At 49.3% G+C, this 24,722-nt stretch overlaps 1 protein-coding gene and 2 long non-coding RNA genes across 7 annotated transcripts in view; 2 read left to right on the forward strand and 1 right to left on the reverse strand.

Annotated features, from left to right (window-relative positions):
* Positions 1–3,703, reverse strand: part of BCL11A (BAF chromatin remodeling complex subunit BCL11A) — a 75,743-nt gene extending 72,040 nt beyond the window's left edge. For all 4 annotated transcript variants that reach the window (XM_039568119.1, XM_039568121.1, XM_039568120.1 and 1 more), the window contains exon 1: positions 3,105–3,703. In XM_039568119.1, the coding sequence (XP_039424053.1) occupies positions 3,105–3,159 (55 nt within the window). In that variant the 5' untranslated portion in view covers positions 3,160–3,703. The remainder of the gene's footprint in view (positions 1–3,104) is intronic.
* On the forward strand, positions 372–21,478 carry LOC104691504. The gene is made up of 3 exons (XR_752195.4): positions 372–446; positions 17,540–20,315; positions 20,445–21,478. It is a non-coding gene; the product is annotated as an uncharacterized LOC104691504 (long non-coding RNA).
* On the forward strand, positions 4,228–9,457 carry LOC109145103. Of its 2 annotated transcripts, none has more exons than XR_005604051.1 (2): positions 4,228–4,800; positions 5,040–9,457. It is a non-coding gene; the product is annotated as an uncharacterized LOC109145103 (long non-coding RNA). The 2 variants fall into 2 exon arrangements; XR_005604052.1 differs by having other exon boundaries at positions 4,228–4,644.
* Positions 21,479–24,722: the final 3,244 nt, after the last annotated feature.

Here is a 24,722-nt window from a genome sequence, read left to right on the forward strand (position 1 = left end):
TTTTCTATGCTCTTAACGTAAATTATTGCTAATTAACAAGAATTATATACTAATGTATAAAATACAGCTGACACCGTGTTCGCTGCAAAACATTTGGCTCCTGACGGAGGCAAAGGCAGCAAAAAAACCATGCTTTTTATTATTACTGCTACTTTTAGAACATAATATAAAATACCGTGATTACAAAGAAAACACCAGAATACTATTCACCTGGTCTTGCTTCTGATTTGCAGGATGTATCTTTTAATTCTGGGGCAATCAAAATTCCCTGCCTGGGTCCCTAATCATCCATCTCTATTTTTCATGCAAATTGCCCTTCCACCAACATGTCTTTTCAGCTTTCCCCCTTCGCCCTCCTACTCCCTCCTTCTTCCCCCTGTTCCCAGCCACCAAAACAACCACACCGGCAAAAGCGGGATGGATTTTGGAGTGTCGGGAGAAAGGAGGTACTGGGGCTGATGGGGCGGGGGGGAGGGGGGGGGGGTGTGCCACAGTATGGTGCGGGGAAATGCCCGCGGGGCAATGCGGATGCGCTGCCGGGGCATTTCCCCGCACCGTACCGTGGGAAGGATGGAGATGGGTTGTTTAATCCCAAGTTTGTGTCTTCAGATCGTGCGGTGCAAGGAAAGGGAGACTTGGGGGTACAATGGGAACCGCCAACACGTTTTGGGGAGGGAGGGGAAACCCGGGGAGGGGGAAGGCGAGCATCCCCCGCTGCCTCCCGGAGCAAGCAAACTCCGCGCAAAATTAAGAACAAAGAAGAAGGAAGGGGGGGGGGGGTTGGGGGGGTGGAGGGGAGGGAGCTGGGCGCCCTCCCCCTCCCGCCGACCGGGAGGCAGCGGAGGAGCCGGCCAGGTTCAAGTTCGCGGGGCTGCCCGGTTGTTTGATCTCGCTGTGCCTCCTAGCGACCGAAGCGGGCACGGAGCCCGCCCGCCGCCTCCGTCGCCCCGGCCCCGGCCCCGCCGCCGCATCCCCCGGCGCGCCGCTCCCCCGGCCCGGCCTCCCTTTCCCCCCCAGCTCCCGGCCCACCCACACCCCCCCTCCTCACCGCCGGGGCGGCTCTCGCCGGAGGGACCCCCCGGGCCCGTCCCGGCCGCCGCTCCCGCCCCGCACGTGCGGGAACTCCGCGCCGGCCCGCGGGTTTCTCGGCGAGAAGTAGCCGCGGGGATCCCGCCCGTCTCCGCTGCCCCGGGGGGCGAGTCGGAACCCCCCACCCCCTCCTCCGGTCCCGCCGCGATCCCCGCTTCCCGCAACCCACTTCCAGGGCTGCCCAGGAAAAGCACCCCCCGTACCCCATTTCCAGGGGGGCCCCCATCCCCATAAGCCAGTGATGCTGCACCCCATCCCCTGCCAGGCGATTAAAAAAAAAAATAGTAACAAAAAATAAAAAATTTTTTTTAAAAAAAGGCGCCCCGAAAACTAGCGAGGAGAAGAGCAGAAAAACGACTGGGGGCAGGGGGAGGGGCTGAGCCCCCGACACCCCCCGGGTTTTAGGGCAAAACTTTGGGCAGGCAGAGCCCCCGGCCGGCCCTGCCCGCGGCGGAGCGGCCGCCTGCATAGAGCCAGCGCCGCTTCCTTCGCTCCATGTGCGAACCTGGCTGGAATGTCTGGGCGGCCCAGGGGGAAGAGAAATCGCGGCGGAAAGTTTGGGGGGTTTTGCGAAGGGCCGAGGGAGCCGGGGATGGTTGGCAGGAAGAACTGGCCCTGGGTTTTCTGCAATCCCTGGGAGGGAACAAAACCCGCCGGGAGTAATGGGAGAGAGAGAAAGGAAGAAATAAAGAAAAGGGGGGAAAAGGAGTGAGGAGAAGCATGCAGCATTTCCCCTTCCCCCCGGCTCACCTCGAGGAAAGGGGGATTTTTTTTTCTCCCTTCCTTCCCACCCCCCTCGCCCCAAACCTTTCCAGCTCGAGTTGCCTTTTGTTGTGCAAAGAGCGCTCCCGCTTATCTTGCATCTAGCCCTGGTGTGTGTGGTGGCGGCTGGAGGGAGGGACGGAGGGAGCCGGAGAGTTTTTGTTGCGAACGGTGTGGTGGGGCTCGGGGTTTGTTTTTTCTCTCCCGGGGAGAGCGGATTTGGTTTGGGGTTGAAATGCGGCGGCGAGGAAGGGCCGTTCGCGGGTGTGAGGGTGCGAGTGTGTGTGTGCGTGTCTGTGTGCGCGCGTGTGTGCTCAGCCCGGGCTCGCTCTCGCCTGTGTTTGTTGGCAGGAGGCTCCCCGCACACGCGGTGCTTGTAAACATTCAGACACGAGATTTTTCCCAATCAAAATCCACTTCCACTTTTTTTTTTTTTTGAAAATCTTCCAAAAAATAGTAAGCGAGCGGGAGAACGCGAGGCGAGGGCGAGGAGGGAATCCCAGCCGGCGCGGCGCGGCTCGGCTCGGCTCCCTCGCCGCCCGGTGCCGCCCCCCGCCCCAGCCCCAGCCGGAGCGGCGGCGGGGCGGGCGCGGGGCGAGGTCGGGGCGGCGGAGCCCCGCACGGCGCCGGCCCGGGGCGGCGGGGAGCGGCGGGACGGCCACCCCGCACCCCGCGGCAGTAACAAAAGAGAGGCGGCCCGGCTCGGTTGTGCCCCCCCCGGGAGGGCGCCGCGGGGCGAGGGGGCGAGCCCGCCGGCAGCCCGGGGGGCTCCGGCCGCCGGACTTTCTCCGCGCTCCGCTCGCCCGCACATCCTGCCCGCCCGGCCACCGCGGTGTCCGGCGTCCAGCCTGCCGCTCCCGCAGGAATTTCTTCCCACTTTAGGCCGGTTGTGCCCCCGGCAGCCCCGCACCTCGCCCGCGCCTCTCCCGGTGCCGGGGCGAGAGCTGCCGCTCTTGCCGCCAAACAGCGCGGAGAGCGGGAGGCGAGAGGCGAGCGCGGAGTGGGGCAGCGGAGTGCGCGCCGGCGGGCGAGGGGCACGGGCAGAAAGAGAAGAAAAGTCATCAAGGTGATTAAATTAGAGAGGGAGAAATTAACCGGAATGCTGAGAATCCCGAACCGGCGCTGAGTTAATTTTTTCCCCGACTCGCTCACTCGCTCTCACTTTTATATTTTTTTTTTTCCCTGCTCTCGCTCGAATTAAAAATTAAATCCGTGAAGGGGAAATTAAATAAATTGCTCTCCGGGTTACTTACGTGAAAATTCCCGTTTGCTTAAGTGCTGGGGTTTGCCTTGCTTGCGGCGCGACATGGTGGGTTGGTGGCTTCGGTGGCTTGTGAGTCGCTCGGTTCACATCGGGAGAGACGGGTTAGAGAGGAAGGAGACTCCAGAGAAAATATCTTCATCAATGTCTTTTGACATCCAAAATAAATTAGAAATAATACAAAGATGGCGCAGGGAAGATGAATTGTGGGATAGCAGTCATGGCTTTTTTTTTTTTTTTTTTTTTTTTTTTTTTGTGCAAGGAAAAAAAAGAGAGAGAGGGAGAGAGAGAGAGGGAGAGAGAGAAGGAGAGAGAGAGATGAAAAAAATGGCAAAAGCCCCCCTGAGCTGCAAGTTCAAGTGCGGACGTGACGTCCCTGCGAACTTGAACGTCAGGAGCCTGGATGGACAGAGACATACAAAACATGGGCAGGGCAAGCCGGGGAGAGGGGAGGAGGGAAGGCGAAGGCAACACCAATGGACACTCATCAGGGGCTGGACATGAAAAAGAGAGCAGGACAAGCCAATGGACAGTGATCGCAGGGGGGAGAGGGGAGGGGGCGCGGCGGGGGGGGGGGTGCACCGGCCGCCCGGCGCACGCTGCCGAATGGAGCCGGGGGGTCGGGGGCGGAGGGGGCGGCGGCCGGAGCCGCGAGTGGCCGCGGAGGAGCGGGTGCGAGAGGAGACCCGGGAGAGGGGCGAGGGGGGGAAATTAAACACGCACACGGGGAGAGAGAAGGGAGGAAAAGGAGCGGGAGAAAGCGAGCAGGCAGGCAGGCAGCGGCAGCTCTCGCACGCACACCCCCGCTGGAAAAGCACACACATCGGTGAAGCCAGAGCCGGGCAGAGAGGGCTGCGGGGCAGGCTGGCCGCGGGCGTGGGGGAGCTGGGGGAAGCCAGGTAGGACCGGAGACCACCCAAAAAGCAGGGGGGGAGCATCCGGCTCCCGGCTTCCCCGCTCGCCCCCCCCCCCCCATCCCCCTCGAAGCCGCCGAGTCCCCTCCTCCCGGGAGCTGCGGCCCGTCCCCGGGGGACGGCGGCGGCGGCCCCGCGGGGAGCTGGGGGGCGGCGGGGGCTGGGGCCGGGCCGCGGGAAACTTCGGCGGCGAGCGGCGGGCCTTGCCCCGGGGCGGGCGGGGGAGCAGTGAGCGGAGTTTGGCGGGCGAGGAAGTGGCAGGCACGGGAGGAGAAGCCGCAGGAGCGGGGTGGGGGGCAGCGGAGGGCGGCGGGACCTCGCAGCTTTCCCCGCGGGCTGCTCGCGCCCGCCAGCCCTGGAGCCCCCCTTCCTCCTCCGGCGGCGCTCCGAGCCCTGCCCGCAGCCACGGGCTCTGAACGAAAGCGAAACGTGGGGCTGCCGGCGGCGGGGCGGCGCGGGCAGCGGGCTGGCAACGGGGGAGGGCGGGAGAGGGGGGGAGGCGAAGCGGCAGGAGGCACCGAGAAGTGGCTGGAGTTGGGAGGATGCGGCGGCGGCGGCTGCAACTTCGCCAAAAGGACCCGGAGCGAGGCGGACGCTGCCGGCACCGGGAGGGATCAGGTTGCGGTAGAAATAAGCTCTGGAGGCGAACGGGTGTGCGGAGCAAAGTGCGGCTGCGAAGGGAGTGCGAGGGGGTAACCGTGCCCGGGACGGCGGCGGACAGCCGGAGCGGAGCGCCGGGCGAGAGCCCGGGGGAACGAGGAGCTGCCCGCCGCCGTAAAGGAGACTTTGCCGGGCAAAACCGCGGCCGCCCGGGGGAGCGAGGGGGCGGCGGGGGCCGGGGCTCGGCGGGGACCTGTTGGCGGGGCGAGCCCGAGCGCGCACCGGCGGAGCTGTCAGGGGCCGGGCCGAGCCGCTCCGCCGTGGGATGGTTCAGCTTCCCGCCAGCCGCCCCCCGGCTCCGCCCGCCGCCGCTCAGCCCCCACTCAGCCCCCGCTCCCCTCCTTTATCCACAGGCACGGGGATGCGCCCCGCGGCTGCCGGGGCAGGGTGCAGGAGCAGATGCGGGACCTGGCGGGGGGACCCAGCCGCAGGTGACAAGAGCGACGGCTCCTGGGCTCACGGCGCTCGCAAGGCTGGCTGTGCCAGGCGTGCACATGTCCCTGCGCGAAACGCGGGCGTGTGTGTCTGTGCCGGAGATGTAGATATATATATATGGGGCTTGATTTATATCTAATGGCACGTATAAAGCTTTTGAAGGTGGCTGCAATGTAAAAAGTAATGACTTTATTACCCCTGAAAGGTTCTGCGGTTCGCAGTTAACACTCCTCTGAATTACAATTCATTACTCTCTCTAAAGCCAACCTGCATCAGAACACCTACCTGTGCTTATTCCCAATCATAGGCATCGTTTCATTGATTTTCTTTTTTTAAAATCATAGCAAATTAAGCACTTGGTGACAACTAAATCTGTTTCATTATCGTGCCGTGTTTGAGATTCCAGAGGTGACTTCCCAGACCGCATCTCAAAACCTACAGTCAGGAGCTAATTTTACAGATGCTTTCATGAATGGCAGCGAGGATGTTCTTACCATCAGCATGCCCTTAATTCCAGCACCGTAAAAATGCCTCGAATTAAATGGAAACTCGCTGCCTTAAAAATAATATTTCATCCTGGCTGGATAATTATTAATATTAGCATTTGATCGCTATAGTGCTGGGCTCCCCCTCGTTCCTGTATCCCCCCCCCCAGCGCTTCGCATTGTCATGTGATTGGAGGGAGATAACAAACCTCAAGAAAGAAAAGGAGTGAGAAGACATTTTTAACACGGCATGACCGCAGATTAATAATGCAGGTGGGTTTTTATTTCATTGTATTTTTAGGGGAAGGGAAGGAGGCTGTTTAACGAGCGGTCGTGGACACAAAGTGACTGTATTTACAGTCCTTGATGTGGCTTTCGGTGGGTAATAAATTATGACAATATTAAAATTATTTTCTGGCAACCCAGCTAACTGCGCTGGGGACTGTAAAGCCCCTACTGATTCCATTTATGCCTTGTAATTGCGGTCCACGGTCTCGCTCTAAACCTTTTGGTGTATATTGTGTGTAAACTTTTAGCTAATAGACTTTTTTTGAATGGAGGGACTTTTCTCGGTACTTCCTGCCGTATACATTTTGTCTCTGATCTCTGTATTTAATGGCCAAGTCCTGGTTTATGCTTTATAATGTGTTGACAAGTTTTCTAACAGACTTTCTGAAATAATGCACATATATTCACGTCGGTTAGAAACTCCACAGTATTTTTAGAGTCGAGTAGATCTATATCCTAATGCACTGAGAGGGAGTGTAAATCATAGAGGATTTCATAGCCCTTTCAGTAGTTTTCTGTATGAAGTATGAACAGCGTGGCCTCCAGACGTAACCTTTTAGAAAAAAAGACAGTGCTTTTATTTTATGGTGTAAAGTGCTTTTAGCTTCAGGGCTCTGAACGTGAATGTGGTCAACAAACAGCTCTTGCGAGGGAGTTTGCTACAGCCTCAGCCCAGTGCCGGGCGCTGCCTTCGCTATGGGGAGGAATGCGGGGCCGCCCCCGGCCGCAGGACCGGGCTGAGCCCCTCGAGACACGGTACCCCCCGCCGGGTCCCCCCGTCAGTGTCCTGGGTTCGGACACCCCGCGGAAAGGAGGGGTCGGATGGCCCCCGGCGCTGCCGGAGAGGCTGATGGTGCCAGCAGGGTCAGCCCCCCACGGGGACGGTCCCCGGCGCGTCCGGGCGCAGGGGGGTGAGCTGCCTCTGAGCTGGCCCCGGCACCGGCGGCAAAGGCAGGGCCAGGGGCACAGCTGGGGCTGGGAGCACCCCAGGAGAGCTGTGGAGCAAGGGCGCTGCACCCCGTCACTGCCCCACTGCACCCCACAAGCTGCCCCTCCTGCATCTCTGCTTCCACCCTGACAGCACCTCTGTGACACACCAAGCATCTCTAGCCCTGTCTGTACCTCTTGCACACTGCCGTCCCTTGCTGGGTTGTACCAACAAACCCAGTGCAAGTGGCAGGTAAACACAGTGAGAAATGCCCTAATGCTGACTGCTAACACCCAGAAACACTGGCAGATTGGAAGGGCAGGTGAAACAAACCCAGGCCAGCACAGAAGATGACCCAGTGATCACATTCTATGGATTGACACAAACTTGTGTCACCTCCTGCTCCTCCGCAACCGTTCTTTGCCCAAGCTGCAGCGGATGCCTTGCAGTCCTGCTGCAGCGTTTGGAGCTGCTGTCACCCTGGCCATGTTATCAGCTGCTCTTTGGCTATGGACTCCTAGCCCCAGAGCAAAGTCAGCTGGAGGAAATGTGGCCCTACACCTCAGCAAACTGAGGTACACGCTGAAATCAGAGCCATGGTGGGTTTCAGGCTGCCTCCAGGTGGAAGCTAACCTTAGAGAAGGGTCTGTCTCATTGACTGAGTGCCCATCTCACCTCAAACTGTCCCATGTGAACCAGAGCCCTGAGACACCAGCTCGTGCCCTGGAGCAGCTGAGAGCAGGGGTGGGAACCCATCCCTGTCCCACAACAATGGCAGTAACCTGCAGCAGCAGGACAGAGTGCCCAGGTGAGAACATTCATGCTGTAAAAATTAGCCTAAGATTTGAATCTACCAAAATGTATCTGTCCCTTTCCTCATACCTCAGCTCTCTGCCTGAGAAAGTGTAGTCCTCCCTACATTCAAGCACGTGAGATACTTAGAGGTTGCTGTACAAAGGGACGTAAAACTGTCTAACATTGAGAAGTGTGGCCTTCCTCCGTCTCACAGGCAGGCACACAGGACTGGGACCCAAAGGTGCAAAGGAGTGTGACACAGTTCATGCCACATACTGCTGTCCCTGCCTATCTGCTAATTCGGTGACAGACTTGGCAGTGGGTGAGTTCAGCAACTTTGGTTGGGCAAATGTTCCTGCTTCGAAGCTCCAACTGTCACTCACTCAGAGCAGGAATCTCACTTGCCAACATTACAGAACATTAGGACCAAACACAAATTCCAAAACTCTGCCAGTTCCCCGGAGCTGGGCTGCATTATGTAATGGCAGATCGCACGGGGTGCTTTCCGACACTGTCTTGATAGTCTCAATCAGGCGGAGGCAACGTGGGTGGAACTCTTATCACACCAGGCTGACTCCCGTGAATGAGCAGAGGACTTGCACGTTCTAGAAATAGTACATGCATTAGTATTCCCGCAGGAGAAATTTGGGCGCGCTGCTTTGCCTTTTCTCCTTTCCCCCCCCTTTTTAATAAAGGCTCAAAATAAACTCCGATTTTGCAAGCTCTTACTAGCAAGCACAGCACACACAGCAGCGAGTCCGTGCAGGATCACAGACATCTGAGCGCCAGGTGACAGAAAGATTTCGTTATCGGCTCGCCCTAGGCAGGACCTGGAATAAAACCCTGAACTTGGGGAGACTTTTTTCCATGGGTTTCAGCAAGGTCTGGGATTTCAGCCTGCCTCTGCTTGCACAGCACCTAGCACAATGGAGCCCTGAACCTTGACTGGGCTTTCTGGGGATGACTATAAAATAAATGGCACAAAGTGCTCATGGAACAGACTTTGAAATGGCAAAAACCCTCCCTGAAGCACACAAAGAGTTTTGCTTGTGTGTGGGCAGGCAGAGGAAGGCATCACTAAAAATCTCATTTTTAATCAAATGTTTGATTTCAGCCAAACTGGGTTTAGTTTGCACTACTTACTTAGTTATTTGTCATATTGTAGGTTTAATATTTATAAATCTTTTTATAAGTAAACACGTAACCTGCCCCTGAGCGTTTCTATGCTACATTTCAAGCCAACATGATTTAAACTATGTGCATTTAAAACCTTCCAGAACCTGACCTATAATGCAAATCCATACAGTCTTAATTATTGCAGCACCAGCAGCCACGGCACGAGTGAGGCAGTTGAGCTTTTGTTACTGAAGAGGCACAGTAGTTATGGTCTGTCAGTGCTCCTGTTACAATCCCCACCTTGAAGAGGTTATAACTTGGGCTGTGTAAATTTGATTGAGCTGAAACTTGGGACTCCAACTGTCAGTCCATATAGGGAATTATCTTATGAATAATTGGCTAACCCATTGCTTGATTCACAGACTTTTATACAATGATTTTTAATGGGTTTTAATGTTTTTTTCTTTTACTGACATCTAGGGTATGAATTTGGTACTTCTAGCTCTTCTGAAGCTCCATACTCAGTGGAATATGTATAGATACCCAAGGTAAAGCTACAGCTACCCAGAGGATTTCACAGGGCACACCTGGCACCCTGACCCACCTGCATGTTCCTATACACTGAGAAGAGGCCAGGAACAAGAAATGACGCTTTAGTTATCTCCAAAGAGGGTCCTAACTGTGTAAGATAAAGAGAACATAAATAAATACCTTTGCTAATCTTTTCGTTTTTCTGGGCTTTATCTTCTCCCCGGAAATATGTGGAAATGGGTCCTACCTGTGTGCTGGCATCACTAAGAAAGGGATGAGCCATTCAGATTTTAATACTGAGCTTGAGTTTAAATATTGCTTTGTGTTACAAAGGATTTTGCTGATAAATGCTCCCTACTTTTCTCTAGCCTTTAACTTCCAAAAGGTAGTTTTTATCAGATTAAATCACACTAAGACAAAGAATGGTTTTGACGAAGACTTGAGATTTTCCTTGACCTACAGCAAACAAAGCCCAGCCCGGGGCCAGAAAGATGAGCCACAAGGTGTGAATGGATTTCTCTCATAGAGCTGGATCCCACCATTTCCATGCCCACCTCCCCACACAGTTACACCCGAACTCAAGAGCAGCATTTCCATCTGTTTCAGGAGAGTTTTGACCAAGCCAGGCTGCAGCCTGAGGCTCTCTCACTGCAGGTTGTGTCGTGTGCAAGCCATTCCCAAACAAAGCACTGTGAGAGGCCAGGTTCTCCTCGGAAAGATGTTCCATGCATCCAAATCCCCCATTCATCGGGACTACTCTGTCTTGCCTCACAGGAACCCCTGATGGCACAAGTTGGTCCTTTTGAGTCACTGGTGAGATCCCAAGCCATATATCTAAGCAGGTCACTGTGTCCAAGCCTATGAGCAGTAGGAAGACAGGTCGTTGACACAAACAGCTTTTTAAATTCCTGTTCTGACTTGAGCCGAAAAGTGCACTTCTGTGCAAGATTAGATCCAAGGGGATCAAACTCTCCCCATGAGGAAATCTAGAATGCCCTACTCTGGATGTGGCAGGCAGGGAAAGGCAAATACTTTGTTTTGAAAAATAAATCCAGCTACACCTCAAACGAATTTTAAAAAGTAGAATAACAAAAATAACTCACTAATCTGAGAAACCAAACATCAGCAATCAAAAAGAAATTATTTCCATTGAGAAATTAGTTTTGTTAAACAAGATGAAGAAAGGTTTAGTTGTTTACTTATCTGCTGCTGAACACAGTCCCTCCTTCCTGGCACGCTTGGTGTGAGGGACAGTAGAAAGGACAGTGCAATAAAAAAGGATTTTCCTCCTCTAACTCTGCTTGATATAACCCCTGCCAGAGGAATCTACTTGGCCTTGGGTACTGCAAAAGTCTTAAGCACATATTTATCTTTGGGTACATCAGCTGTACTTACATGCTTAAAGTAAGCATGTACTCAAGCATGCTGTTAGATTGGTCCCTTAACATCTTCTGTAAATAACTTGCATTGCTTTTTAGAGCTTCAACTTTTAGTCACTTAGAATGCATTGAACTGAAATTTAACATACACAATCATCATTCTCTATATTCATTTTATATTACTATTTCAGGTGACATTTAGCTTTAGCTTTTAGCTTCAGTCAAGAAAAAATGTGCCTGCTTTGCAGAACATGACATAGTTTGTGTGAAGATCTAGATGAAAAATAATTAATAGATGAGAGAGCAGAGTCCTTTCTCTGTGCTTAAAAATAAGGACAGCTTTACTGTGGGTTTTCTCCTTTGCCATATTTATTCCATGCAAAATTTCAGCTTAATTGTTGAAATGCTTACAATAATATTTTAATGCAACGCTCTGTAGTCAGTAGAATAAATTATTATATAGCCCAAAGCTGCACAGAAAGACACAGTGCTGAGGGGGAGCAGGAGTGGTGGTGAATAACCTGTGATAAGAGCCCACCTCTTTGAGCAGTTTGGATAGTTTTGCCACCATTTGTTATTGTCAGCACATATAATTCTGTCAGTGCAGTATGAATCCTGGCTGCAGTGAAAAGAATGCTTTCTCCCACCAGAATGAATAAGATTTCACTCAATTAAAATAACATGCAAGTATATTGTATGGTATTACATAGAAAGCTGATGTGCATTAAGTATGAATGCTGGGGTTGGGGGGAGTTATTGTACTAATGCTATTGTTCAGTGAGCAACTATTCCCCAGCATTTTAAAAAGCAGGGGAAATTAAATACAGAAATCAGAAATAAGTACAATGTTTGATATTACCATACTGAAATTAATGTATTCACAATTTAGACTGTAATTTGCCCTATCATATTTAGTTTCCCAGCATCTGAGAGCCTAGAGAGAGAGAAATGGATGTAAACACAGAGAGAGAGAGAGAGCTCCATGGACTGTCTGTGCTGACACACACCTCCCTCAGACGTTTGGGTGCTACAGATACCCACAGGGTAAATCCAGGCCATAGCAGAGCACCAGTCTGTAAGTGCTATCCCCCACAGGCAGCAGGGACAAGTTTGGTCTAGATGTGGCTGGAGCAATGTGATCCGCAGCCATCTCCTCCTGAACAGCCCCTCAGCCCGGGGTTAGATGAGCTACGGGCTCGTGGCACCCTGGTTGGTGCTGCCCAGGACTGAAGGGATCTGAACACTTAGGGATGTACAAGGACACAGCGTGGCCCTTCCTACGAGGAAGGCCAAAAGTGCCTCACAATAGGTGTAGCTTAGGCAGCCACTGTACTCAGAGCCAATAAAAGTGAAACTGTTCTCTATTAATAGAACCCAAATTCTCTCTTCTATTCAATGCCATACTGCACATCTGTACATTGCTTATGAGTGGGACTAAAAAAATATATGTACCATGACACTGTACTTTTAAAGTGTCTGTTCAATGCCTTTCTCAATCTCCAAGGACTGCCTCCTCCTTAGACTTACACATTCAGTGAATATGACGAGGCTAATTATTTTCCCCTGAAGTGATCAGTGCTCGTCTCCAGCACGGATCTCACATTTTCAGCCTCAGAACTTAAAAAAAAAAAAAAAAAAAAAAAAATATATATATATATATATATAAATATATATATATATATAAAGAAAAAGAAAAAAAACCCACACAACTGCTTTCAAATTCTAAGACAAAAATCAGTTTGGCAAAAAATCCCCTGCCATGGGCTTTATCAGGCTTTACTCTTCCATCAGAGCCCCCGTGCACGTAGGAGCCTCTTTGCCATTTTTGAGAGGGGGTTCTATATTTTCCTGTTACCTTTCCTTCCTGTAAAGCAATCAGGGAGAACTGCAGGAGGCACTATCAATATGCAAATTGCTGCCAGATAACTGGTTTCGCTGGTTCCGCCTTGGGAAGCGGCACCGCCGCCACGGGGGCATCCGGGGGGCCCGGCGGCCCCTCCGCGCCCGAGTCCCCCCAGCCCCGCGGGGCCCCCGGAGCAGGGCTCGGCGGCAAGGACAGCGCTCCTCCGAGTCCCACGGGTTCCCTGAGTCCTCTCAGCCTTCACGCTGGCTCACGGGGCCTTCTTCAGTGTGTTCGTGGGCTCTTCTGCTTGGGCATTTCTTTTGCAAGGGATATCTGAGTGCTCTTCCTTCGCCCTGAGAAGTGCTGGCAGTTGGATATCGCCTCTCTCTAATTACAAGATGAAGATTTTCGTGCCTCTATCAGCCCACCTGAGTGGTGCTCCTAGGCATCGGGTAGGAGAAAGACTGGCTCATCCCTGTGTGGCATCACAGACCTGCTCAGGAAAATCTGTGGACGCTCACATGTGGATCTGTATCCAAAGCACACACCCAGGCCCTCTCTTTTCTAACTCAGCATTTGAGGGATGGAAAGGGAGCCACTGGCTTCCAAATTAAAATGAAACCCCAATTTACAGGTAAGTGTTTGCAAAAGTAAATGAGCCCAGTTTTAAAAATCACACAGAAACAGAGATCTCAGGTGGGTTCTGGGTTTGCTCTGCTGGCAGATTCAAAGCAGCACTGCTCATCACACCAACCTTCTGCAGGGCATTCATCAAAACCATGGCAGTATTTTAAAACCCCACCAAAGTAAACAATACAGCTAATTTATAAGCATTCAGAAGTGCAGTATCTTTAGCACAAATATCCCTATCAGTATGGTGGTGGCCCCATATAATACAATAAGACACAATTCAGACCTGTGATGGTCTATTGAATACATAATATGCATTTTTTAAATTGCCTGGAAACACATTCATATTGTAAAATCTAATGGTTCAGGTGGAGCTTTTACTCTTGATCAAATAATAAAATAGTTAGAGACCACTCTGTCATCCCATTGCTCACCAGCCTCCATGAGGACTGTTTTACATTCCTGTTTAAATAGGACAGGAGAGCAAAAAAGGAAAACATAAACCACAGAAGAGTTACTACAGACATTAACTTTTAAGCCAAAAAAGCAAAAGAGCTGAGAAGGAAGTTCCATTCTGGGGGAATTGTCTTTGTCACTCTGCATCCATTGAGGTTTCCTGCAGCCAAAGCCTCTGGACAGTGAATCACATTAGGATAAGGCTGCACTCACTAAGTCCCAGGGGCTGTCTGGGGCAAGGTGTCCTTGTTCGGCCTCCAAAATAGCTTCTTCCTGTGGATCTAGGTCTGCCAGGGAAGGGGACTGGTGTGGACAGACAGACAGAGCCTGTGGACAGCTGAGACTCTCTGTGGGATGGAGTGGGTGGCGATGGCCTTGTCTGTGGAAAAGGAATCTAAAGTGCAGACTAGCGATAGTAATGGTGATTACTAATAAAGCATGGAGCTTTTCATTACTGAAAACTTCAAATAACTCTCCTGAACTATATTTGAGACTTTTTTTTTCATGTTAACTCCGGGTTTGATTGCTGGAAAAGGCTGACTGCTCGAAAAGGAAAACCAGTACAGTGCACAGCAGTGGGGAATGTAAGCCCTTCTTTACCAGAACCCCTGCCATATATGTACTGTCACTCACCTTCCAGACACTCAGTACAACCATTCAATCTATTGAATCAAGAGACTGTTTGATCTTATCTGCATCTGTGAGCTGACTGTCAACCTGCTTAGGCTGCATATTAAATCATCTATAGTAGCTGTATCAAGCTGGGATGATCTGTTAATTCTAAATTTATTAACCCTTAGAGTGCAGTCATCATGTTTAATCTAGTGTAGCCAGCATTTATTTTACAAGACTAAATCCTCCTTTAAGATACAGCTGTGCTGTAGGTTAAGGAATTGGTAACATGGAGGAGCTGGTAACTGGGAAGAGCCTCACTTTGATCTCTGTAAGCCAGCTGACGGCACCGCTGCTCCAAACATGTATGTGTGTGCTCACATCACACTCCTGTGTCTGGGATGTGGGGTGTCTGCACACGTGTGTGGACCTAATGGCATTTCCTCGGAGTTTTGCCTGAGATGAGCCAGAAAATGAGTGTCCTTGAACAACGTCTGAGCCCTGTGCCTCCAGGAAGACTTACAATCAAAAATGAAAGTGACTGCAACCACTGCAACATGAGTTGGGTCCTGCAAGGAGTCTCCACCAAACCTCTCCTCCAAGTTGGCCCCCGCTTCTCGGCCCATAACTACGGTCCAAATCGGTTAACAAATGTCCTGGGAGTGCCGAGGACCACGGCCACTGCAGGACACACAGGAATCCGAGCACTCCTCTCCGCGTACGTACAAACACACCCCGGCGCAGACACGGCGACGCACACGGATAATTTTATATGGATACATACATCCGCATCAATATGTTAATCTGTTCGTTACACACACGCGTCTCTCCCTGCCCCTCTCTCCTGTTATCTATTATCTTTGCACATCGCCGATGGTATCAACATATTCACAGCTTTTATTTCAGTCGCAAACTGCTAGGCATGCTTCCTTTTTTGGTAATCATGTGCCCGGTATCTCTCTAATGTAGCCTAATAACAATTTTAGCATTCAGATGAAGCGATTTCATTCTGTGACTGCCTTTTCTATTAGATTTGATTCTGAGAAGCCCCAGTGGGTGCCTCGGAGGCAGAGATCTATCTGTGAGGCTGCAACCGATTCAATAGCAGCCTGAGCTAACCTTGACCTTTCCCTAGACCCTGCTCCATCTGGTGCCAGCCTGGTCCCCCCCTTCTCCTCCTCCTTGCTTCACAGTCAGCATTGATCAAGGCAGAATCGAGCGTCTCTCTCCCTCCAAGGGCTGGGCAGTCGTGGAAAGGACAGCACATTTCAATATATGGAAATGATTGAGCCTCTTATGCAATCATAAATCTACATACAGCCTCGTGATTTGATATTTCATTCACCTCCAAAGATTCTCACCCTCCCTCCCACCAGCAGGGATTTATAAACTAAAAGACAACAGCTTTCCCCAACACCTGGGTATTATAAAGCTTGCTGTTTATCGGGAGTGAACGCCTGGCGATTTCATCTGATTCACTTTGTGGTTTATTTATCACTCCGCTGTTTTCCCTGCGTGCCTGGGTTATTTTATTTTTTTTTTCGGGGGCTTCCCCCGCACACCCCCGGCCCTTTCGGGCGGTGGCAGCGGCTTGGGCAGGGGCTGTTGGATGCCGCTGTCGTAGCCCCCGAGGGAAGGGGCGGACAGGCTCGGCTCGATCCGCGGCTCGCAGCGGACCCGAGCCCGCGGCCCCAGCTCCGCATCCCGCTCCTCTCTGGGAGCGTTTCAGTAGCTGGGAACGAGCACAGGCTCCTACAATAAATCAGCGCTCGTCACTTTGTCACCTTCCCACTTCTCTTTCTTGTCCCCTTCCCCGCTCCCCCGGCCCCCCCACCGGAGCCCCCTGGAAGCGCCGGGCTGCCCCTGCTCCCTCCTGGGGGGCGAGTCCCGCCTTAGCGAGAGCCGGCGTGGCTTTCACCGCCGAGATTTTCCGTGCTGCACCATCCCTCTGCGCTCCTTCCTCGCTAGGACGTGCACTTACAATCAATAATTTTATTTTTCTTCCGAAGAATTCTGACGTAACCACAGTTTCTCACCGCATACCAGCCTTGAGATTACATAACCGATTATGTAAAATTATAATTGCAAGATAATAGATGCAGACTCTAATTATTACCTAGAGTTTCCCGTGTAGCTGTAGCCAGGCACACAGCACATATGTTAAGAGTCGGTTCTGAAATATTTGCATAGCCAACACTTCTGGCTGGAGATGCGGTGTGGAAAAGGAATGGATAGATATTTGACAGTACATATGTATGAGAGAGATATATTACTTAATAGGAAAAGGTATCTGGAAATATATTCCTCTCTGTTTTGAGGAATTTGTTTTGCTTTATCTCCATGGGTAGTAAAAAATAATAGGAAGAAACTGTGAATTACATTGAAAAAAATAGATATATTCAATTTGTCAGTTTAATATTACACTTCCTCTGTGCAATGCTACAAAGATTTAGGACATTTCCTAAACTTTCAGCTCTAATCTGTGCCTTGGGTTTGTTTGGAGGACCTGCCACCACATGCCGGCTAAAAATGAGTGTCAATTAATAATAAAACCCACTCTTCCTTATTTCTGCACTCATATAATTTAACAGGTTTTGAGAAAACCATGGATGTAATGGTGAGAATTTTCCAATGTGTGCAATATTAACAGCTTTCATTCTAAAGCACCAAAACTTCCTGGAACAGAACTGCTCAATGTTTTCTCACTTTTCCCAATGGCCATCTCCACCTACTATTATACACTTAAAATGTAAAGAATATTCAGCACCTTAAAAAGTGTGGTTTGTTCTACCAGGAACATAGTTGGTAGAAACAATCTCAGACCAAGGCAGCTCAGGTAAGCACACTATTATTTGTGGCCTGCAAAATTAGAAATAATTTGAAACAAGAAGTGGGAGAGGTTTCAGCTTGTGTTTTCCACCACATGAGACATGACCAGAAAATCCTTACCACTACAGTGCAACAGGATTCATAAAGTCTCTGATTTCTGAGCTACCTGAGCAACCACAAAACCTCTGCAGAAGTGCCTGAGCACGGCTTGTTGTTGAAAAGCATATTGTACTTATTAGTAAAATGTGAAATGACTTAAAAAAACAGTTTGAGCTATGAATTGCCATCTGCTCAATGGGGAGAAACAGAAAGTAACTGAATATATTTTCTCACCTTTTTTTATAGTAACATAAACAACACTCCAGAACACTATAAACTTGTAGCTGTACCAAAGGCATTAGTGCAGTTCATTGCGCTTTGTGTCAGGACTTTGTCCACACTATTACACACTGTTTCTTTTAACTCTCTGCAAATGTCCCAATGTATTTTTTCCCCCTATTAGGTAAGATGGCCTTTTTAATTTCAGGGATTAAAAGTCTGATGCTGCTGCCCACATGGAAGCTGTCCCTGATACAGAGCTAGCCTGAGGTCTGTGCGTGCCTTGAGACATCAAAATACAGGTAAAGCAGCGTACACAACTTGTTCTGGTTCCCTGTGTGGGAGGGGAAGAGGGAAGGGTTTATGTTACCCAGCTTTCATGTAGAGCTTTGCATCACTCGTGTCCATCGCAAGAAAAATTTGTCTTTGTCCTCTCTCTGCCCCTGCCCCCTTTTTGCAGGGAAAACCTGAGGAAGCCCTTGGGACTGCTTCCTCTGGTGTTGAGCTTTCCCAGCGCCAAAAGCACATTCCTCCAGCGCCTGCAAACAGTGACCTTCCCCAGAGCTGTGTGGACAAGGCCGTGAACTCGGCTCAGAGCACGGGGAGGCCTCTGCCCGTCCCAGGAGAAAGGCCCCGCAGCAGGACAGTGCCTGCCCTGGTCTCTGCCGGGAGCAGGACTCCCTGTGAGCGCTCAGGGAACCATCCGTGCTGGCAGTGCTGCTCCACACAAACGCTACAACAGAAAGGACAAAATAACATCTTTTTGTTTTCTGCTCAGCTGGGGTGATTTCTTTGCTGTCCTTCAGCTTTATCCACCTGGGAACACAGAATTTTTTTAACCTGTTTGTCCCGTTTCTTGCCTAACAGCAGCTCAGCTATCCTGCCCCAAACACTGCTCCGACCACCTGTGGATTGGAGGGGAGAGAGTTCCTGGAGTCAGGGAACCATTCAAACCAAATGGAGGCAAACTGGAAGATCTTGGCTTGGACTGAGTTTCGCAAGGAGCGTGAGGACAGGAGAGCTGTGAATTGTTAAGTTTCATCCCACAGGACAAGCACATGTAAGACAGTAACTTTGCAATGCAGAAATTGTCTTCACCTGCCTGCCTGATGCTTTCTCCTCTCTGAAAGCCTGACTTGTCAAAAGCATCGCTTAATAATAATACAAGGAGCAGCTTTCCTGCTCCCTTGGAACTTGGCAGGAGTATAAATACACAGTAAGAGAAAAGAGGAATCAAAAACTTAACAATAGGAAAGGGAAATACAATGGTGTAAAGTGGCCTGCACCCCTCATATTTTAATTTCCACCAAATGCCCCTAGAAACGCTGGGCACAGCAAAAGCCTCGAGATTGATATGCAAAGCATGTGAGCTTGTTGCAATAGCTGCACCACAGCGCACGCCTAGGTGTTCTACACCTCACACACACATCACCCCCTAGGATTAAGATTCAAATCACCTGTCCTCCGTCGCTAATAAAAATGAAATATATTAGGGGAAGTTTGAATACGGTGGCTTGACAGAGCATGTCATGTCTCACACGTGAAAAAATGCACCGAGTGCACAATCAAAAAGCAGTTGCCCATTTTTGTGGCACCGGATTTTTCTGTTTCAGAGGGCAAAATGTGTGCTTGGAGACCAGGTGAGCCTGAACCCTTAAACTCCTGCAGCCCCTGAGAGTGCAGTGTAAGGTCAGATCAGCACTCACTGCTTTGAGGAGGAAAATCAGATGTTTTTATGAGACCTCCAGATTTGCTATTTGCTTTCCTTTTTGAGTGTGCAGAACATAAGCAAAGCACGAGAAGCAGCGCTGTACTTTGAGTAGTGCCTCCCCAGTGAAGAAGTTGCCACAGCAGAATATCACCCTAGGGTGGAAGTTGTCAATATTGTAATATAAAGGGTTTCCACTATAAGTCTAAGCCATCCTTAGCCTAAAGGCCAGATTGTACAAAGGCTTTCCGGAAAAAAGTGCCAGCCAGGTAGATGAGCACATCTCCAGAGTGCTGACAGGGCTGGGTGGCTTTTTCAGCCCATCCTAGGCTCAGTTTTTCAGGAATGCAAGAAGCCAGACAGATTTTAGAGTGGAAAGTGATAAGCAGCACTCCAAGTGAGATGCAAACAAAGGACAGGGGCTTGCATTAAGGAACCACCAGGCACAACAGGTTATTTTGTTCTGTAAGAATGGCTTCCATTATTGACACAAGGATGGGCATTACCAGTTCAATCCCTGTTGGAAACTGTGCCCCTTCCCTAATTGTGGGGACAAAACTGATTCAAAAAGGTACATCACAGCTCCAGGTGCTGGAGATAGAAATATGGTAAAGCCTGTTCAGTATGGACTTATGCAACAGACAGCAACTGCTTCAAAAATTGCCCCAGCTTCCAGGAAGGATGCTTTAAGAAGCTGTAAACAGCCAGATCCCAGCCAGCCTCTGGGAAAGGCCTCATGCAGGTGCACAAATGCATCTCAAATCTGCGACCTCAACAGGTGGGCCTGATGTTGGTTTCTGTGGAGAGGCACCACAGCCTCCGGGATGCCCTTTTCCTCCTGAATTGTCAGGCTGGTGGTGGAGGAAGACAGAAGAGGAAGAACTTAATGTGCCACTTCTTGTGCTGTGACCTGCAGATAGCGTGAGGACTTTGCTCCTCAGGACTGTCCATCTGGCACCATTGCTGAGCAATAAAAGCTCACCCACAAAGTATTTTAAAGCAAACAGTTGGTGTAATGAATACCTTAATACTTCTAATACAATACCACAAATAGTAACAACTATAAAAATACCCACTCAGTGAAAAGAGCCCAAATTCAGAGCCCAGCTCCTTCAGAGAACAGGAGTTAGGACCCACGGAGGCTGTGAGTTTATATCACAGGAGGGTGACTTCCTCTACCACTCACTCTCCAATGATTCCCTGTGGCTAATCCAAGCACACCTGTACACCTTCCAGCAGAAGAGGTGTTCCAGCAACCCTTGGACCTAGCGAAAAGGTGAGCTAGCCACCAGAAATGGGAGTGTGTGTGCATGGGGGCATGGGGTCAGGTATCACATGTTCTAAAAAAAACTGAAGGAAGGATTGTACAATTTACCACCTTTTTTTGTTTGTGATCTCTGCACAGATTCTCTCTCTGCCTTCTTCAAACTTAGAAAAGCAGGGCCACTGAAACAGCCTCAAGAGCCAAATACTATCTCTGATTCATCAGCACGCATCATGCACAAGAGCAAGAACTGATTTCGTAAGATACCTGGAACAAAAAGTCTTTATCATTTAAGATCAGAATTTGTTTACCAGGGAGCATTATTTAACCTGAGGAAGACAGGCAGAAATCTGAAAATCTGCCTTTAATTTACTCTGTTATGATCTATATTATTGTTCTTGCAGTTCTCTTTTTAGGTGACTTTACAGTAGGCAGGCTTGAGCAACACAGGACAAGATACTTTGTAAAGAGTTGGATCCTAATGTCTGAATTCCTGATTTTAATCTTGTTGGTTCCAAACCAGATTCACCCATTTTTTTTCCTTTGAAACTGTTTACTATACAAATGTAAAATAAGCACTGAAACCAGGTGTACATAAGTATTGTGCCCAAGGAATACTTACAGTACCTGAGAAAGAGCACTGTGTGGAAGGGGTTTTTTTTGTTCAGTTTGGTTGTTAGCATAGTGCATCAATGATTTCATGCCATTTTATATCATTTTACCTTTCTGCTTTGGCCTATAATAAAAGCAGTATCTGTTCATATCCTCCTTTTAGTCCAAATCATACAGGTAAAAATAAGGTCTCTTACATTTTTAAAATTAAGTGTGCCTTCCACTCATCTTACATGTCTTCTTTTTTTTTTTCTTCACGAAAGCAAGTGTTTGCTGTGTGTAACTATTTCAGTGAGCTAAATGTCTACTGAAAACTCAAATCATTCACTGGCCTCGTTCTCTCTAGTTGTTGCATTCAGATTAATAAACCTGTTTCCCACTTAAAATGAAAAGAGAATTCAGAAACGTTTAGCATCAAGTGAAAAAAGCAGCAAGAAAATGACTAACGGGTACTGGGACATGGCATATTTATTTTGTCCTGTCAATTATTTTTAAAGAATCCCTTGCTTATGGAGGAAGATTTTTTAAAAACCTGGACTATTAAATAAAGATGTCCACAAACACCGGTTTCTTCATTTTTCCTCATTTTGGAGGAAGTGGATACTGGAATAGTTAGAGGTTTTTTACTTTATATTATTATACTTTTGCCAGTGCTGAAAAGAACTCCCGTTTCAAGGGTCTTAGAATAAACCTGCATAAAGTGTTTATGACACTGCGGTAACACATTTATGAAGCTAAATACTCACGGGCACTTACAACATTAGGAAAACACCAATATCAGATGTTCTCCTCAACACTTCAAAGCTGCAGCTGAGTGCAAAGTTCCAGAGGTACCAGCTACTCCAGGGTCAGCGGTGGCTCCAAGTAAACGCGTTTAGAGGCCTGGACCTGGAGGTAATTTCAATGTGTTCTCATCCAGTCATGAGCACACAATCACCTATTGAAAGTGTCTGGCTTGGAGTGCAGACAGATGGAGAGCACAGGGGTTAGTACAGCCAGGCCTTGGACTGACCTTTGCAGAGAGAATTAAATCAGTCTGACCTTGTTGTGAAGCCTAAATTATATCCATAGACCCCCAAATAATGCATCTTTAATGCATCGCTGCCCTCTTTTTATCAGCCTCTTTACCTCGAGGGTATCTTGTTTGCTAACTACTGATGTTAAATTGCAGCTATTTATGCTTACATTTGTGACCTCGGTGGACATCTTGTCACATTTTTCATGAGCACTTGAAAAAGTAGAGAAATATTTATATAGAGAGAATATATAAAAGTGAGTTCTCGTTTCACTTAGACATAAAATAAACATTAAGGGGAAAAGAAACCTGGTTCAACTGTGGGGCGCTGTATTCATTGCATAAGTCTAACACAATAGTCATTGTATGATTCTGAGCTTCAATATCATCCATAACCTATCATCTGGACAGCCTGGAAAACAGAACGGTGCCACGTAATAGGATTTCCAGTATCTTACAAACACCTTTTCTTCTCAGATATTTTTAATATTTCAGGATTTTTTAAAATTCAAAATAGTGCTAAGAACAGAATAACCTCTGTGACACCTGTCAGTTTTTGTAATACAGACCTCTGGACAGAAACAATACCGAGTCCACAGGCTGGAATCTCGACTGGAAACCAGCTCGGTTCAGACCAGGAAGCGTTTAATTGGTTCTTCTGTTGACTGCAGCAGCAGAGGAGCCCAGTGGAAGATCAGGAGAACTGCATCCTTTCCCACTGCCTGAAAGACTCCGTTTTCTGCTGTACCTTAACCCGAACAAAAGGTGCTTTAAAAAAAAAGATTTTAGTCCAGGATGTTGCTTTCCAAGTACCACTATTCTAAAGTGCATCGAATTCCCTTTTAGCTTCTATTAATCAAAATAAAACTGATTTAAACTACAAAAGGAGCAGGGTTTTGTTCCTCTGCTGTTAGTTTGGGATCTTGGCTCTGCCACCGGCTGTCTTTGCAATTCGGGCGAGTCACCGACGCCTGTCACAGGGAGTCCTCTGGGAATCTCCACACGGAAAGCTGAGACTTCGCAGGCCAGTGTGGTCCATCATCCGCAGGTTCGGCCCCACACCACTTGTGTGTAGGAACGCTCTTCCCAGCAGCAGTGAGCTGTTAGGGTGGCTCACCCAATTCATGGAATCACTCCAGGGCTGGCCCTGCCACCTTGCTGACCTCATCATCCAGCTCTCTAAGCCAACACAAAAATATTTGCTCCCTTTTGCCGAGAGGGTTTTTGCTGGTTTAGCAAAGTGCACGGAACGAGCAAGGGGAGAGGAGCAGCAGCAGCAGAACAGAGCACGCAGCTGCAGGGCGGAGAAGAGCAACCCAGTGCAGCACTGATTTAAATCAGCTGCACAACCACACCATTAGATTAAACTGCTGATGAAGGTTAAGTTTGGTCTAATCCTTGGCACCGAAGCAGCTGAAATGCTGGAAGACGATGCTTGCTCCCAGCTTTATTCCTTACACTGAGAAAAGCCCAAACCATCAGAACTCTATTTGCATCACTAAAGAGCCGCCCTCCAGGGTGGGCTACAATGATCACGCTCCTCAGATACACTGGTATGAGCAGTGTTTGCCTGCTGCAATAAAATTAATATTTCACCTCTTCCCTATGAGATTAGACTGTTCATTTTTGAAATAGATAAAACAGGGCACACTTCATCCCAAACTGCCCACTATTACCGCCTCAAGAAGCTCATTCCTTATCCCAAAAGCGAGCTTTGGGATCAAGTCAGGCACTCAGCATCCTGCAGATCCCTCACTGCCGATGCAGGCAGCAAGCACCCCTGAGTGCTCTGCCTGTGCTGAGGGAAACCTGGCCACAGAAAGTAACAACTGTTGGTCAGAAGCGCCAGCCCTGGGCACAGGAAGAGCCACAGCTGCACGCAATGCAAACTATGTGGTGTTATTTTAATTGGGTTTCTTTGGCTCACAAGTCCACAGGTGCTGCTGAGAACGACGTAGGGATAATCTACTTGAAAAGCAGAGGTCAGTGCAGCCCACGGAGCTGGGCTGTTGGCATTTTCTGCCTTCAAACATGCTAGAAATCCCTGAAAATGGAAGTTTCGCATTGCCAAAAGCATGCAAGCAGAGCACGAGCACCAGGCTCAATTGTACTGTTGCAGATTCTTCCTGATATTTTAAGAGTCTTCCTGATAAATCAAGGCTCCTGTATTTCAAGGAACAGAAACAGCAGCTGACTACTACAACAACCAGTCAGGGTCTGTCAAGTCCCTCAAAACCAGGGCTACTGCTGCAGACCAGGTTGGAAAAGCAGCTCCCTTCTGGCAGCTGCAGTCTTTCCCCACCTTCTAACTTCTGACAGTTCCAAGGTCGCCAAGCCTGATCCCAAGCTCTCACAGCTGAGGCAGCAAAATTCAGTCTTGCCAGCCCTGCTGAGAAGTCTTGCTCCAGCTCTGACCCCAGTACTCTTAGTTCTTCTTCCTCTTATATGTGGTTCCCTACAAGGTGTGTGGAGCAAGGAACAGAGCCCCCAGGAGTTATATATGCCTGTGTTTGCCCAGTCATGGAAGAGACAATCGCAGGATGGAATGGACATAGGGGAGAAACAGACCAACCAAAAAGACCCTTTTTTTTTTGTGTCTTCACGATAATTTAATCCTCCAAGGCTGCAAACTCCAAAAAATCAAGTGTGATCTAAACAGTCAGATAGAATACAATAAGTACCAACTACTACCTGCTTGCTTTGTCTATACAAAGCGAAAAAGGCAGTGATAATCACTCTATTTGATTCCATGATCTGATTCCTGTGTTACCTTATTTCTCAGAGACTACAGC

This window comes from Corvus cornix, chromosome 3, assembly GCF_000738735.6.
Source record: "Corvus cornix cornix isolate S_Up_H32 chromosome 3, ASM73873v5, whole genome shotgun sequence".
NCBI lineage: Eukaryota > Metazoa > Chordata > Aves > Passeriformes > Corvidae > Corvus > Corvus cornix.